The sequence below is a fragment of the Thunnus maccoyii genome, chromosome 3, assembly GCF_910596095.1.
Source record: "Thunnus maccoyii chromosome 3, fThuMac1.1, whole genome shotgun sequence".
NCBI classification, from domain to species: Eukaryota; Metazoa; Chordata; class Actinopteri; order Scombriformes; family Scombridae; genus Thunnus; species Thunnus maccoyii.
In genome coordinates, this window is record NC_056535.1 from 15,077,540 (window position 1) to 15,095,477 (window position 17,938).

The window sequence follows — 17,938 nt, forward strand, 5'->3', positions numbered from 1 at the left end:
CTGTCATGGGCATAACAGGCTGTGGCTTTTCTTTTTCTTTTTCCCCCCTTTCCTATCATTGTTCAGTTTTGGTGATCACATTGTTTGTGAATCATTAGTTTACATGAACTAAGAATGGTCTTCTGCTGCTGTTGTCCATCTGCTACACGCTTATCACGTTCAGCCCTACTTTAATCTCATTAATCATGAAACAAGTTTAAAACAATCAGGGTATGTTTCAGTCTCTCCTGATCCCTGTCATGTATGTTTTCATTTCATCTGGACTTTTCTCTCTTCCTCTTGTCTTTTTTCACTTAAAGAAATCAGATAAACATGCCAAAAATAAAAAAAAATTTAAAAAAAGAGTATTTCCTTTTTATTGCTTCAATAACTCTGCTTCTGCCTGTTTTTTTTCTTCAAGTTTATTGTTACAGTTTCTTCACTCTGTTGGCTTTAAATGCAAATGAGAACATCTTAGATTTTTGTTTTTAATGTAGATCAAATCTTTTTATCCACAAGCAATTTTATGTACATATTTTCCTCAAACTCTGTAGTTATGTGTTGTAGTTACTGGGGTCAAAGGTTTAAGCCCTTCTTTAATTGGTCTTCTACTTAGCATGTCAAAAATGGTGATCATCTTAAGATGATGTGCTGAGAAGTATTTGAATTACAACATCATTTGGGTTTATCAATGTTGGAGACATTTTATTTTAGTGTCTTAGAAATCTTTAGTCAAGTATGTACATTATTTAACTTGTAGCTCAACAGTAAGCATAATATCAATAGCACTGCAAGTCATATCTATATGGAAAAATCTATTTAACCAATTTCTCTTAAGGAGATAATATCTATCATCCAGTTAAAGTAAGCGATTGGCTCTTTGGCTTAACTGGTAGCATGACAAGATGTTCCTCAAAATGAAATTAATGCCCTTGCCAGCATAAACAACATTCCTAACAAGACACAGATTAAAAAAGGCAAAGTTAAGAAATCTCAGTTAATTTAAAGCAATAGTCTCCTGTGAAATGTGGACCACAATGTCCCTGTTTAGTTAATCTCATTGTATGTGATATATAAAATTGTTGCTCCTCACCAAAGAGGACACAGCAAGTCTCAGCAAGTGAAGATGTGATGTGAAAAAGACTCTTGATTGTCCTCTTGATTGAAACATTTTAATGTGTTTCAACAACAACTTACACTGTAGTGGGCAACGTGTCAGTATACAAATTATTTAAAAAATCTTCTGCAGTGCAAACATATATTCCTCGGCACTTTTCACAATACAAATTGTTTTACATACAATACAAACTGGAAACCACATTTTACAATGTTAAATAGAAATCCAGAAGGCCCAAAACGATGATATATACTGAGATGTCAGACTGGAAACATAGCTGTCAGTAGAAACTTTGGTTAATTATATCTTCTCAATTATTGAGGTAACAGTGGCAAGAACATTTCCAGAGCATCTTGACGACGACTCTTTCAGTTTCAGAGGTTTCAGATCAATTCACAAAGGTAAAACATTTTGAAATGTTTTAAACATATCTCCCTGATACAACCACAGTAGGGGAAATTTGACTTCCATCAGACACTACATGACTTCACATAGCCCCACCTATGATTTTGAGATTCCCTTTGCAATATGTCTTTACAGCTCCAGTTGTATTTTTTTACACCACAGAGCCCCCTGCAGGTTGGTGTTATTATAGCTCACTGACTGATCTGAATGTAAATTTACAGATCTCCATTTACTTGTAATTATGATTATTCAGGTGTTCCGAAAAGGTAAAAGCTTAATAACAGTCAAAGCGGTAAACTGCATATCATCTGCTTTATAGTATTTTAACTGTAATGCCTCTTATAGCGACAGAGTCCCATGAGAGGAGATACAGTACAAAGGCAGCTGGACACGAGTGAGCACAGATGCTGATGCCGTCTCCATCCCTGAGCGAAGACGAAACCTGTGTGCTTGCTAAAATCTAACCCAGAGCATACTTACTTGGGTTATATTTTATTTTGTTTTCCCTCTAATTCACAATTTAAATTGAGGTAATGCATAAATAATACATTAGCTTTCCAGCAATATCTTAAAAAGAACGTGTTTGTGTGGACTTTTTGGTAAAATAAGATACTTAAGTCTTTAATGCATTCTAGTTTGGGTAAAAATAAACTAATGGCTGTTTTGGTTGCTGCAGGCTGGCGCTGTAATTTAAAAGTGTCACATTAAGTATTGTGTTGGTTTAAGTTTTTGAACACACCAACTACAAATAATTTGCCATGTAGGATGCATATAATTATCAAAATATGAGGTCCAGAGATGCAATGATTCAATTTAAGAGAGGCCCACCTTCCAGTATAATCAGGAGTCATATAAAAGCTGTATTAGATATTTTTACAGTATTGAATTAAAATGTAAAAAAATCAAACATTTGTATTTAAGAAATTAAAGGCAGTTATTGTAACATATATGAACATACACGCATCTATTACACATTTTTGCATCTTTCCTTTAAGACTATAAAATCTGGCAAAGCTATATTAATAATCTACCATTAAACTGAGATGACGAAACTAACTGAAAGTGTTAAGTGGTGGACTGACGTGCCAACATGACCATGAGATGTTCCTATGAGTCAGAGTCCTCCTCCTCATAGTAGCGGTTCCTCTTGATTATATCCTCTGCGCTCAGCTCCTCAGCATCACTTCCTTCTTTGTCCTCCTCCCAGAAGCCCACATCCTGGGAAGTGCGGTTCTGTTTCGGCTGCAACGGTGGTGAGGGGGACGCCGAGATATCTGGGGAGATGCTTCTGAGAGAGCCCTCTTCAACGGCCATCTTGTCTGCCGCTGCATTTCCTCTCTGCTCATCTTTTTCTTCCCGTTGCTCGGGCACAGTCTGCACATCCTCCTCTGAGATGGTCTCACTTAGACTTGCTGCGTCTTCGCTCACTGTCTGAGGTGTCACCTGCTCTTTCTTTTCTTGCTGTTTCACCTGCTCCAGCTCTGGTTTGTTTTCTTTGGGTTGTTCTTCAAAGGAGCTTTTTTCATCCAGCGATTTTCTCCATTCCAGCAGGGACTTGAGAGGGCGACGAGGCTCCCTGGGCCCCGGACCGGTTGTGGGGACAGGTTTAGCTGCGATTGTAAAAGGCCGACTGCGCTCCTTCAGAGAAGAGCTCCTCCTCAGGCTCTTCAGTTCAGCTCGCTCAGAGCTCTGGAAGGATGACGGTAAATCGTCCTCTGGGGGCCACTTGGCTCTCCAGGGTCGGCCTGAAGCAGCTCCCTCTGTGACGGGACTAAGTGCTCCTGTTCCAGAGTGGCCCTCACCAGCTGGAGGAGGCCAGGCGATCCTCAGCCTGCGTGTCTCAGCTGGCTTCTCCGCAGACTGATGTTTCTCACCGGAGCTAACATGTGTCTGCACACGTGTCTCCAGTAAGGCAGTCAGGTCTGTAACTTTGACTGGCGGGGATGTTTCCGCAGTTGGGGTTGGCTCTTTGTCTGAGATACTCTCAGCTGAACGCGTCATTGCTGCTGGAGCCTCTGGTTCTTTTGGCTTCACCGGTTCCTCACCTTCATCTCCCTCAGCTCGGGGTTCCCATATCTCCTTGTGAGGCCGATAGCCGAAGCCCTCGTCATAGTTGCCCTTGGCTTTAAACAGCTGGCTGAAATGGGGCTTGCAGTACACGTTACCGTGCAGAGAGGCATAGTTCCCAAGACTGGAAACAGAGAGAAGCAAATAGAATATTATGTTTTGGATTTTAGATTCTGTGACAAATTTCTGTGATGAATGAAGAAGAGCTACTATTTACCAGAAAAAACATAATGCAAAATAAGAATCTGTGAAATATGCAACAATGAGAGACCTTAGCTTTGTGCTACAGTGAACGCAGCGGAAGCAGCTTTTGTGGTAGACATGCTGATGAGCCACCAGTCTCTCCAGCGGGTACACAGTTTTCAGACAAGCAATGCACGTCTCCTTCACCGGTGGGCAGAACTTCTAAACAGACAAATAAAGTCACTTAGATCCATAATCAATAAGGGCTGAAAAGCGATTCATGGTTTACGCATGTCTACTGTTGCTCTGACTCACCTTGGTTGCTTTGACTGGCTCGCTGCTCTTCCCTGAAACACACAAAACAATCAAAAACTTCTGTCTCTCTTGTACAAGTATTATACTACATGTATTATATTACATTACAAGTAAGACTGTATCAATAAAATTAACGTAGGAATATTTTCTTGGAGTATCCACTAAGACTTACCATTGCACTCAGGTGCAGGTACAGGTTTCTGATTTGATGTTTTTGGGGTAGGAACCTCTGGAGCCAGACTCTGGAGGAGCCACAAAGTGAAAGACAAGAGGACAACAAACACATGTGTTAACTGGCTGTTACATAATCAACTATTATGATTTTTCCCATGTCTGTTATTTGTAGGAAGAAAGAAATTTAAATAGAAGGAAAGGAGAAAACAATGGATATACAGTAACATTAGTGGATAAATCTGCAGAAAAAGAACCATAAATCACCAACACTCAGTGTTGCCTCCATCACTGTGTAAACTTTGGTTTGTTATCTTAAAACCTGGTGCATGAGAATCCACTGATTCTGGACCATTTTTATTATTCTAAAAGGCATCAACAATGCTTATTTTTAATGGATCACAAAGTATTTTCATGTTTGGTAAGACTACAAAAATGTATAGTATGTTTTGTGAATGATTTATTAAATTTATATGTGATTTCTTTTAGGAGATCACTTATGAATTTGTTTACTGATCAACAGTATGGAGAGTTTAGTTTCTTAAATTGACATTTTAAAATGGTTAGATTATTTTAAAACTTTAAAAATAATTTAGAAAATAAAGAAGTCTTAATACACAATATCATACATTTTGAACACTGAAATATTTAATCTCTATCCTTTTGTGGGTTTGAAGATTTTTCCTAAAAAAGTAATAGAAAATCAAACTGTAATCAAACAACATTTCAACTCATATTTTAGGGAGACTATATTTTTGTAGTTTTATGTTTTAAACATGATTTTAATTCGGCTGCATTTGCATGAACTCACAGCTTGTGTGGGGCCTTGTTTGGAAACAGCAGCCTGGTACTTTGCCATCTTCTCCCTCAGTGATGTCTTCTCCAAGACCCTGTCAGACACCGACAGACCTGAAGCAGAAGAGAGGATCAAAGTAAATGTTTTGATTGTTGTTATTCTGCAGTAAATTGGCTGAATTTAATTAAGACTGCTTACCACTTGGTTGGTCCATATCCTCTGATGAAGTACTGCGTAGTGTTGTTCTGCCACTCTGGAAGAGTAAAATGATTGGTGGGATCAGAGAGCCAGTTTATAAAATTGGTTCTATAAACTCATTTTATGCTTCAACGCAGTTTTCCTCTCCTCTACTAACTTTAGTTTATAGCATAAATCAATCACGACATCTGTTCATCTGGAACATTATCATCACTCACAGACCACGTCCACAAAGCTTTACTGCCTTCCTGCCTTTCAGCCATACAAATACTACAATAAATCTTACATTCTCATAAAATGCAGACCATAATATTTACGTTTCTTTATCTGATTTTTGTGATCACATTTTAGTCAAGATTTGTGCACAAGAAACTATAAATAAGTGAGAAAAACCTTTTAAAGACAATTATAAAGATCATTATAATGCTGTGATGTGAATGCTATTAGAGATTTTACTGTAATATGGAGGGTCTGTGCAGATAATCTATTTTTATGTCATATTGTTTACTTCCATTACTTGTAATTTTCCAGCAATGCACAGAATCATTTTTTACAGACAAATTGTTTAAGTGGTTCAATGTGTGTGTGAGTTAATGTTATAAGCTACCATTTAAGCCTCTGTCAATTAGTGTGAAGGGGGGAAGAAAGAGACTGAAATTCAAATTATTACAAAAATGACCAGTATTCATGTAAAAGTACACACTGCACAACCTGTAGGTGTAGATCAAATTTAGACAGAGACTGGCCATGTATGTTAGGTACTTCCTGTCCTGTTTCCCATGCCTGCATGACACAGGGATATCCCCAACGGCTCATACAGGTCAACACTGTGACGAAGATCCTGGTCAGAATGTGAGTTCTCAGTGTAAAATGGGTACAAGCTATGAAATGGTTGTATTTTCATGAATAGACACAGAACTAAAAACCCAGATCTCCAAATTCAAACTTCAAATATCTTTTGTGTTTTCAGGTATTTTCCAAAATTATTTTTCACAGATGTACAATTTTACATTGAAATGTTTAAGGGAGCCATGACTGAAACCTGGCCCCATATTCAACCTTTACTGATCACACTAAAGGCCTTTGAACACAGTGTCATGACAATGTCTTTGGAACATACTTCCTTTACTTCAAACTACTGACTCATCTCAGCAAAACTGCACTGAACATGAATCAGGTTGAGGACAATGAGTCACCAGCCATTACCACTGGTCACTTAACCTCGGTTCTTTTGCAGCAGAAATGACACTCTGCAATAAAACAGCATCTTTAAAATGAAGAGTAAACCAGAACTGGAGTTACAGAAAAAAAATGGAAGCAAAGTAAAGGGGATGTCCTTTCCAGTCTTCCATTTAACATCTGGTGATAACCAGGGATCTGCATGGAGAGCCACCAACATGCCTTTGGCCAGTCCAGAGAACCAAAACTATTCCATTGCGTTTAACTGCAAAGAATGAGTGTGTGTGTGTGTGTGTGTGTGTGTGTGTGTGTGTGTGTGTGTGTGTGTGTGTGTGTGTGTGTGTGTGTGTGTGTGTGTGAATGCCCACGTGTCACCAACACTAATGAGTAAACCAGACAGTTTGGCTCAGCAGTTATCCTGTATATACACGGGTGGAAAAGAGTTGTGGCCAATTAAAACAGGCCGTTACTTCGTGTTTCATTTAAACTGTGGATTCCTGTTGTGCCGCCATCTTATTCTGCCACATAAACCCAAATACCAACTGGATTACAACACATTCAAGGATTCAGTAAAGCGAAGGCTTGATTACATTCACCAACCATTTAACAGTAGTCAGTCTAACCTGTAAATGTACACCACTGGTTTTACTTCTTCTTTCCACTCAGCTGAATCTTACTTCCTAGTAGTGATGTAATGATGTTGAAATCATACTACTAAGTATTTTTTAAAAGACTACAACTCAGAGAACTGGAGAACCACGACACTATGGAAAAGATGAGAGGGTGAGGGTTCAGTAAAATGACAGGCCTGCAGGACAAAAATGCACAACACACACTGTAGCTAATGAAAAGTGAGATAGAGGTGACTCTCTGAAGAGTCAAACAGCCCTAAGTCAGGAATGTTCCTACATTCCTCTGTTATGGGAGGTGAAGAGAAGATTGCTTGTTGTTTTGGACTGAGAGGGAGACAGAGAAAGGGTAGAAGTGGGTGGTGGGGAAGCGAGGACGAATCCAGGTAGAACAAAACTACTTCACTAAATACATTAAGTTTGAACAAAGGGAATGAGTTTGAAAGGAATAGGGTCACAGAGATGATCAGAAAGTTGTTATTATGGTCATGTAATATATATCTTCTTATCTCTCTTTTATATGTGTAAATAGTCCCATATTCACAATAGAACTTATATTTCTAATTGTTGTGCTTGGTTTAGTTTATCAGGTAGTTGTGATTTTCTGTTAAGTAGGATAATCAGTGGTAAAACCTTGTGTGATGCAACAACAAGCCTTATAAATTAAAGTTAAGATTTAACTCACTTCAGGTTGTGCAACACAGACTTCACCACATGTTAAAAACTTTATGCTTTTCCTCAAGGGGGTTCAAAAAATATAAGAATGTTTTACAAAGCTGAGCAACATCAGCACAGTAAATCCCCCCATAAACACTGTGATTTACTGTTAAATCCTGAGAAACATAGCCAATAGATGCACAGCTGTAAAAGCTGGCAAACGCCTCATTCATGAAACATTCATGCAGAGAAATATGATCATAACTTATGCTTATGCACAAACTAAGAACTTTTGTAGCAGTACAGCTAAAATGATTAGTTGATTAATTGATCAGCAAGCAACTTCTCAAATGTGAGAGTTTGCAGATTTTTGTCATATATGATAATACACTTTATATCTTTGGGTTTTTGAGTGGTGGTTGGATAAAACAAGGATTTTGAAGATGTCACCTTGTGCTTGATGAAACTTTTTTTGAGATGTGTGAAAAACAAATGAGTAATTGATCAATTGAGAAAATAATCAACAAATCATTTGATAATGAAAATTATTCAGTTTTGTAGATATTTTACTGACTTAATAAGAGGATGTCGTGGTGCTTGCTCATTACACTGTCTGAAATGTACCAGGAGAGCAGGAAGTGATGTTTTTCTAAACTGAATCTGTCTTTAACTGCCTTTTAATGTTATTTATTTACTGAACATGATCAGCGATAAAAGGATTACTGAGAGCTATACTTTTTTACCTTTCCTGTATTGTCCTCTCCCTTCTCGAACCTCATCTTCAGGTTGTTTAGTGGCACTCTGGGTTTTTCATAGGAGGCACGGGGGCTAGTTGGAAGTTGCTCTTCAAGCTTTTCAGGTCTTTCGTTGTGTGTCAGCTCATCCCTGTCCATCCCTCTCTGTTCTTCACCTGCTGGAGTTGATTCTGGGGGCTGCTTGGCACAGCTGGCTGTACGTTGACTTTCCTGAGCGGTCAGCAGGTCAGGGCTCTTCAGTGGAGGCGGGTGTTCGCTGATAGGAGTCGGCCTGGTCTGGGCGAGAGGTGTGCAGCGTGAGCTGGGCTGGATAAGAGATGGGTTGGAAGAAGGCTTCTTGTGATCAGTGTTCCCGGCCTGCTCCCAGCGCTTCTTCAGAGCACTCAGGTTGCTTGACCGCAGGGAGGGTGACGCACTCTCAAAAGACTGTGTGGAAAAAGAGAGGAGATAAAAAGCAGTTAAATGGTGTTCATGCCAAACTTCAAATGAAAATGAATCCACAAACACAACCAATCAGCAATATACAGTCTATTCATACTGAGATGATGTCATTCTGTGAACAGGCTAAAATATATAAGTATTTCTATTGTGCAACCAAGCATACACAGTCATAAACATACAGCTCAAAGCTCAACTGCACAATGGTATAAAGGAAATGCTGGAATCTGCACTTGGCTTCACTGGCAGATGAGGTGAACAGCTGTTCAAAGTTGGTCCAGGAAATAGATGTTTCGCTGCGGCTGCTTGCTGAAGGCAACAGACTGAGTCAAGATGGAGATAGCAGGGCTAAGCATGCAGGCGGATTTTTCAGCTGCATTCCATTCCACAAGACAACTTCACCTTGCCCAAAAACACTGAGGACTGCTCTGTTTGTCACTCGGCCATTCATGACGACAAAACATGCTGAGCAGCAAACAGCACAACAGAGCAACAGGAGGCACACTAATGCTGTGTGACCTGCAGAAACTTCCTTAATTATAAAGGAGGAATGGCACGTTGAAGAAAGAGAATTTGGCCATGAGGGTAAATCACCCTCATATAAGTAAACCAATCAACTAATAAATCTTAGTGAACAATATGAGCTTTTGTAGGGAAGCTTCCCTGCCGGGTTCAGGTCAGTCGGGAACATTTAAACACTATTGTATTAAACCACAATTCCTTAAAATACTAACTGCAAATCAGTTTTTTTAGACATCTGTTCTAATAATCAATCCTTTAAAAACACACAATCATTCACCTAAATCTAAACTACCAGAGCACATTAATACATCGACTAGTAAATCTTGTACATGTGCAAACAAGTTACATTAACATGCACACAGACAGACAGAGAAACAAAGGGGGAAAAGAAAAGAAAAAGAAAGAAGAACATAAAGGACTGAACAAAAGGGACTGAAACCCCAAAGTGGACAAAAAACAGAGACACAATTACTGCCTTTGTGAGGCAAGTCCTGGGTGAATGGAAAGAGCTGGACAGTGACAAGATTGTTCCCCATTTTAAGCATAAAGAGAAAAAAAAAATAAACCTCTGTGAATACGATCGAGTGGCCGAGCGAGATGTAACCGCAACTAGACAGCAAGAGAAGAGAGAGTCCTTTGGTCGGTCTTCCTCGACAGGTCAGTGTGCTGACAGACAGTGAGAGGTAGAGCTCTCCCAGATGTTAGCCGCTAGACAAAATCTGCTCGTAAGAGTTAGTCCAACCCCTTTAACACCAGGAAAGTGAAAAGGAGAGAGAGTCAGAATACCCAGGAAACCAGAGCAGGAAATGATACATTCAGGGAAAAGTTAACTCTTTGTTCACTGTGTCGGCTTTGACATTTTTCCACTGGCATGTCATTTCTGAAGATAAAACTACTAAAAACCATATTTTCATGGCACTCATCTCAACGGTCTTTAAATAGGCTTTGGACAAGGCAAAAAGGCAAAATATGAAATAAAAGTTTTTAAAAAAAAACATAATGGAAGGAAAAATAATGGAACAAAAGGGTTTAAAACATCATGTGAAAGTCACATTTTAAACATTGCACTGATTTATCTAAACTCAGATACTCTGGGAGGTCTTCCACAAAATATATTCTCGCAAAATGTTTGCAATATAGCTTTATATAACTTTACAAGTAATAAGTAAATGTCTTACATTAATTATGACTAGAACTGGGCTGTTCTCTCTGTTTAACAACATTTAAAATTCAAGCAACTTTATTCTGTACAAGCTGAAGATGAGATTGACTTGATTGACACACGAGTAAAGGTAAAAGTAAAAGTAGAGTCATGTTAGGCTTGAAAGCATCTATGTTTTTCTCTAAATCACTCCTTAAGTCCTTCAGTTTCAAATGGTTCTAAGACCAGCTGGATGCACAGATACCATGAATACCAGTTTTGAAAGTCTGTCAAGTCTGTTTGCAGATTATACTGTTGAAGAGTGGGAATGCACCATGGATAAATGATTGCATCGATGTGCTGACTGTTCACAAATCTATGTATATATAAAGTGCTGTAACACTGATTTACAACATTAAATGAAAATGTGGATATGGGATATGAACAAACCTTGAAACCTTACATTGAAATACAGAGGACAATCTCTTTGGAACAGTCTACATCATTACAGTCAACATCTACATTATCATTATTCTAAAAACATCTGCAAAGGACTCTTATTAGCAAAGATTTATCACGCTTCATGGATTTCATTGTAATGTGTCGGAACTTGTGAATAAACTTCTATGTAAATTTTAAATTTCTATCGATTTCATATCATTTCTTAGCCTTGAAACTTTGATGATGACATAATTATTGTTTTTATCTTTTTTTCTTTTTTAAGTATGAATATTGACATTTATATAGGGGAGTTATCTTCACAAGCCATTTTTGGCTTCCAACCTCTCCTTAACGATGTTCAAACTTTTTTTTAAAAAGAATAATGTTTTATTAATTAATTATTAATTAATGTCTTTTTTATATATATGTGCAAATAGACTTAACTAAACTAACCTGATTTCTCATGTTTTTATCACAATTGTTATCATTATCAATTAATCTTTTGATTATATTTTCCTTACTATAAGAATTAAATCTTAAAAACTGCAAATCAATCAAAGATGTCCATTACAATTAAATGTGAATGACATGAAACAGAGAAAAGGAGCAAATTTGAGGAGCTGTCATCAACATATTGTGATGGTTTGTTATTTTTAATGATAAATGAGTAATATGATTCATTTTCTATCATTTATATAATCTAGTAACGGACTAATTGCCTCTTTGTAATGTTTGAAAAGACCCCCCCCCCTTTCCCACCCCACCCCCTCAAACACACACACGCTAGACAGATGGTCTTTTACGCTGATCGCTCAAATTAAGCTCAGACACATCAGGACACGTGTTATTTTCTAATATTTTAACTAAAGTTCTGTATCTCTGTAACAGTGGCATCAGCTCATACATGCACACTATCTATTGGCTTCTGAAAATTATTGCAAACTATGATGAATGAATCACACTAAAATGTAAATTTGTATTAAAAAAAAATGAACTTGACAACTTTGACAGAAGTTTGCCTTCCAAGCATCTCTTAAGTTTTGTTCTTTAAACACAACATTTAAGTGAGTGATGCGGGAAAGTTACTTTCACATACTACATCCATATAACACATCACCTGGTGTGAAAACAATAGGGCCTTGTTATCATTGTCATTATCAGCCAGATCATTAAACAAAGCCTAAAGAAACTAACAAGCTTTTCACACAGCTGGCTCACACACGCTGCTGAACACTCACCACATTAAACACAGTACATCCTCAGCGGCATTACCTTGAATTTCTTCATGATATTAGCTGGGCAGTTATCCATTTAATCTCAGCGCGGGCTCGTTTATCAGTCTTTCACACAGACAAAGCAGCTAACCAACAGTTGGAACTACAAAGCATTGCAAGGGGATTACACTGAAGTAGGATTATGGGTTTGATAGCCTGCCCATCACAACAAGTGGCCAATGAGAGGTCAGCAAAGACAAGACATTTTGGCGCAGACAGTGTGTGCTGCTGGCATGGTGAGTGTCAGTGTGTGTGTACTGCTCATCTCAACATGCAACAATTAGCTCAGCACTAACAGCAGTGAAGGGCCTCTTGAGAGCTAATGATATGGTGTGTATACATTTCATTTAATAAGATCATTTGATAGTAGAGGCTCATCAAAATGCATTTAAACAAAATGTATACAAGATTTAACTCTATGAATTATTATTTACCTACTGAACTGTTTAATCATTTTGTGAGAAAGCTCAAACTCAATTTGTCTTTCATGTATCAAATTCAGGAATATCTGAACAGTATTAATAATGCATAAACACATATTTGTAGATGTCTCTAAACTGATAAACTAATAAAATGTCACTAGCATCTTGTTCAAAAATGTTAATACTTAAATAGATAAATACTTACTCCTTTTTTCTTCTCTGCACTTGACTCCTCAGCAGCTCTCTGGTACCTGAAAAAGACAGAAACAACACTGACCTCTGGTGACATAAATCAAGTCATTGCATTTGTTTATATAATAACCTTCCAAGTTGCTCAATAACTGCAGGGTGTGAATTACAGGGGAGTAAGACACGAGCTCCCCTGAACACATGATTTGTGAAATTTTTTGGGGGGGGGTCTCTAAAATATTCATATAATCATGCATTGCTATTTTTCTGTATCTTCATCATCATGGATCATGTGTAAAATTAGGCTATTATTGATGTATGATTCATGCATGAGGGTGATTCATCACTCCTTCACTTTAATAAAGATACCAGCATGCGTGCTATTCTTGCCATCACCATTGAAGTGTGGTGGTGCAATATCATAAACTTCACTCACTTTAACTCAAAGATCAGAAAAAAACAGACTTTCTTAGTCCCACTCAAACAGACATACAGATATGTCAAGAAAACATATCCTCGATATAATAAAAAAAAAAGGTGAGCTCCCCTGAGAGCCCCCATGGCATAGTTTGCATCCTGAGGAACTGCACGCTGTGAAATTTTTAAAACATTTTATTTGATCTTAATTTGGTTTCAGTTAATCTTTCACATTTTTAAGAAGTAATAATTTATATAAAATATTATTTATGCATTTTAAATATGTACTGTGTAATACAAACAATGAATCATGAAATATTTAGGAGGTTTTATTTACATTTATTTTCAACACAAAGGAGCAGAAATAAATGTTCTCAACAGCAGTCTGAATTTGTCAATTAGTGCATCTGTAGGACAGTATGATGTAATTTTTTTTTTACGAATTACGATTTTTAAATACTTTCTGCCCAAATTTAAGTTTTTGACCCTGCATATAAGGTATGTTAATTTAAAATATTTTCTTGAAATACAGATTTTTTCTTGTATAACAGGAAGTTATACACATAGAAGTTAACAAGTATTACTGAAAACCAGGTTTTACTCACTTGGAGAAGCGTTCAGCAATGGCATTGCTTTTCCCTCGACCACTGACCAGTGACAGCTCCTTCGCAGTGACACGCAAGGACTGCGATGCCCAGGACCTTCGACTGAATGGACCACTTTCCATTTCCGGCAACTACCTGAGTACCTGAAACACAAACACACCCTCTATAGACACAGTGTATTATGAGACCTTCACTTATACACAGAAAGAGAAACTAAACTTGAATCATACTATTAACCATCCTTATGCTGAATCCTTATGTTACAGTCAGCGCCAGGCAAAGAGGCTCCATCCCAAGAATTCTTGCTTCTTATGTCAAGAGAATAAAATGGTCCTCTGCCTCCTTTGTTTACATTTGTTTGCAGTCAGTCCACTTTTCATTTGCATAACTTCCAATGTACAAGCTCATGTTTTAGGCAGTAGAGGCAACCATGGTGACATTACTACAGGATTAGAGCAACAAAAATCCCTTTTTTAAATGGATAAACAAAGTCTGAAATCTATCTCAACACACACAGACTCTCCAGAAGGTTGGACTGCAGGTTTGTGCATGTAGAGGAACTGTCTGTTCTAAGATCACTGATGTGTTTATAACACGCTCTCCATCAGTTTACGTCTTGTCAGATCCCCTCTACCTGACATAGCCTACATACCAAAGAGTGCATGCACTTGTACTGTATGTACTTACGCAGTTAGGCATGCAAACACACACACAAACACACTGTCATTTACACACTCAAGCCTATAGTCAACATGTTCAAACTTGCACTCCAGCTCGTGCTGCTTGATTGCAAGATAGAAACACAGACTGCAAACAGCTAAGCTGTTATTTTCTACATGTGAGCACATTATCATTCTGAGCGGATAACTCACCTAGGGCTAAATTCATAGAAGACTAGAGTAAAGAGCCACAACCACACTGCATATCTCTCTCTCTCTCACACACACACACACACACACACACATATTCTGACAAACCCATATTTAAAGAAGAGCTGCAGACAGGTGATGAGCCTCTGATGCAGTTTCTGTGTCTAGTGACACAAACCAAGTGTGTGGGTATGAATCCCTCCTTTAGTGCTCAGCTTTTATAAACCATGTGTTTAATCACTGCAGTGCACAGCTGGTAGACAATCATTTCTCGCACTATCTGGGCCTTTTCACTCAGGTGCACCTATTACATCATCACTCTATGCAAAGCGATACTGGCGACAAGCAGTTTGAGGACTTTGGACTGACATTTCAACACAGTATTGCTTAGTAAAACTCAACTGCGACTACACATCAGACTATACTACCAACATTCTTAACATTATAATAATAATATATTATTATAAATGTTATATATTTACTTAATCGTATGTAATTACTTTTAATTTGCTGTCAGGCCTTCAGATGAGGTAAAAGGCAAAGATTCAAAAAAGAAAAACCTAAGTTAGACACAGTATGATCCAGTATGATCAGATCCAGTGCTCAAGTTCTTTTATTAGGTGTCTTATGTCTGAATAGCTTGAGGCTGTTTGCTGCTGTTACAGGTTTTGAAGCTTGATGGGCAAGTTAGTTTACACTGGTTATTGATTAAAGGTATGTTGTGTTGTGTGAAATAACTATTGTGTGGGTACCTTGAAGCACAAAAACAATGTAAGTTGAGGGTCATGCAGAAAAGGTGCTTTAACTTCTTTTTTCCTACCCTGTTAGTCCTGTTGCAGAATATCAAGGGAGTAGAATTTATCTGATCATGCGTAAATGAAAGGCAGGGACACACCCTGGACAGGTCGCCAGTCTGTCACTGGTATAATACATGTAGCATGAGCAAACCCACCTCTTTTGCATATTCTTAGACTGTTGAAGGAAGCCAGAGCAACTAAAGAAAACAGGGAAAACATATGAAAATACCCCCAAAAATATTCTTTTTAGGGGGATTTTTTCTTGCTACAATGCACAAAGAAGAGCTGAGAGATGTCATCTGAAAATCAATAGACAGGAGGAAATGTTACTGATTTAAATAAAGAACAGGGTGTGACCATAGAATGATTTCCTTGTATGTGAAAACAATTTTAATGCTTTTGATTCTGACTTTCTTCAGCATGATCTGGTTTGGAAACATGAGGGCAAAGAAACTGTCATAGTGTAAGAAGCTAATATTACCAGTTAAACTCGGCATTCTGCCCTCACTGATTATAACCTGTACACAAATTAAAATGGTACAAACCACTATTTGAATGTTCAACACAATTGAGTTCCCATAAACCTCATGTACAAATACCCCCCAACAGATAAAAAGTCCAAAAATAGATACATATTTGTATAACAGGTAATCTATGTTCTCCAGAACAAAGTCAGGAAAAAAGGCAGCACTCCATAGTTTAAAAAACAGAAGGAAAAAAATCACCTCGTGTATTGGTCTTTTAGATAATTTATTCACAATCAATGGGCTTTTACAAACGGATAATGTAATCTTTTATCTTTTTATTGAAGTTATCACACTATCAGCTTCACGTTGCATTAATGATTGCTTTCATTTCACCTCCACGCCTCCTGGCATGATACCATTACTTCTCTGACTGGAGGAGAGGACATTGACTAAATTGTCATTAATCAGAAGTAACAAAAGGTAATAAAATGCAAACAAAGCCTATTCAATGGAGGCACAGTTTCGGCAGGCGGTGAGGTAAACTGGACAAGGAGCCTTTAAACCTTTACAGGCTATCTGTTATATGATCTTTTGAAATCTGATAACCTCAACACCTACATTTAGTATCGTCTCCATCACTTGTTATCAGTGAAAGGTGGATATCTGACCTTTAACCTTCACTTTAAGCCAAGTCCTCCTTAACAACAAGTAACCACAACACAGTCAGATAGCCTACAGTATGATTCCTAAGTAAGGAGGAGCCCGCATTGCTTCACACATGATTGATCTCAGAGGCAATTATAAAGAGGCAGTTATTAATAAGAAGAAAGGCACAAAATCAGCTGCTTAAATGGAAATAATTTAGTTTGAAAGGAAGAATCAATAGCCTACTGGGGTAATGCAATAAAGAGACTTATGTTGATGATTGGCAGCTCTAACATGTTTTTTGAAAAACTTTACCCGACAGGTGTATATTACTGATGATACAGATGATAAACAGACATTTGTGACTTCTGGTAAAAAGCCAAAATATAACCTAAGTCAAAATTGAGTTTATTTTGTTGTGCCTGCACTTACTTTGAGGTGCATAAGCCAAGAACACAAACTCAGCAGCTGGACTGGTTTGGCATCGACTACTTGGAAAGACAGCGAGCTCTTTGAGAACTCTCAGGACTGAGTATTCGCACGTGCGTAATTATAAAAATCAACACCTAAATCTGTACACACACATGCTAATTCTACTATTCAAAATACCAACTTTTGACATATTTGCTAACCCTACAGACAGAGTTATTGTAAGTTTTCACGTCCTTGCTTTGAGTTCTGTCTTACCTGTGCGAACTTCCGTTGAGTCACTCTTTTTGTGAAACCTTGAGACACTTGACACTGACTCCGACGCTGCGTCACCGCCCGGTGTGCGGACAGACAGACGGAGGTGGGTGGAGTCAACAGAAAGGTGTCATGGGAGTGGAAGAGCCAGGTCATGTGGTTTTATGCACCAATGACCTTAAGTATTACATTACCCCTACCTGATGCATTTGCCTGTGTGTGCAAGCTTGCGTACCACTATCCACAACCTCTGAGATCAGCGGCCAGGACTCCGTACAGGTCACTTTTCATGCGGAGAGGAAGAAAACCAAAGACAGTAAACGACCAACTCCTGGAGCTCTGCATGTGATGTGGGCAGAGTTTGTTGAACACTGTCCCTAGGTCAAAGGAACAGATTGTTTTAAGTACATTTAATTAACAATTATACTCAATTATTTTTTGTCTATTATTTATTTTTCCCTAACAATGATGTTAATGGGAAAAACAAAATCATTCACAAGGCAACTGTGAAGCAAATGTTTTGTTGTCAGTCGCCTAGCAACAGTGCTCCCACTATTTAAACCAATGGGATGTCCC

General features: G+C 38.0%; 1 protein-coding gene across 4 annotated transcripts; it reads right to left on the reverse strand.

Annotated features, from left to right (window-relative positions):
• Window positions 1-1,135: 1,135 nt before the first annotated feature.
• Window positions 1,136-17,672, reverse strand: LOC121894686 (LIM domain and actin-binding protein 1-like). Of its 4 annotated transcripts, XM_042407433.1 has the most exons (11): window positions 17,563-17,652; window positions 17,366-17,431; window positions 13,901-14,043; window positions 12,895-12,940; window positions 8,440-8,877; window positions 5,232-5,286; window positions 5,049-5,146; window positions 4,239-4,308; window positions 4,067-4,098; window positions 3,840-3,973; window positions 1,136-3,692 (listed from the first exon to the last, which is right to left on the reverse strand). In XM_042407433.1, exons 3-11 carry the CDS (start codon window positions 14,020-14,022, stop codon window positions 2,609-2,611), a joined length of 2,079 nt encoding a protein of 692 aa, XP_042263367.1. In that variant the 5' UTR covers window positions 14,023-14,043; window positions 17,366-17,431; window positions 17,563-17,652; the 3' UTR covers window positions 1,136-2,608. The 4 variants fall into 4 exon arrangements, with proteins under 4 accessions (XP_042263367.1, XP_042263368.1, XP_042263370.1 ...); XM_042407434.1 differs by lacking the exon at window positions 17,366-17,431 and having other exon boundaries at window positions 17,598-17,672; XM_042407436.1 differs by lacking the exon at window positions 17,563-17,652 and having other exon boundaries at window positions 3,840-3,970; window positions 17,366-17,520.
• Window positions 17,673-17,938: the final 266 nt, after the last annotated feature.

What these genes read in the sequence shown, in the direction of transcription:
- LOC121894686 (XM_042407434.1), bottom strand. Translation starts at nt 14,022, where the DNA reads ATGGAAAGTGGTCCATTCAGTCGAAGGTCCTGGGCATCGCAGTCCTTG. An exon ending in GGATATGGACCAACCAAGTG is followed by an intron (nt 5,147 to 5,231) that starts GTAAGCAGTCTT and finishes CTTCTGCTTCAG; the next exon opens with GTCTGTCGGTGTCTGACAGG. An exon ending in AGCCAGTCAAAGCAACCAAG is followed by an intron (nt 3,974 to 4,066) that starts GTGAGTCAGAGC and finishes TTGTCTGTTTAG; the next exon opens with AAGTTCTGCCCACCGGTGAA.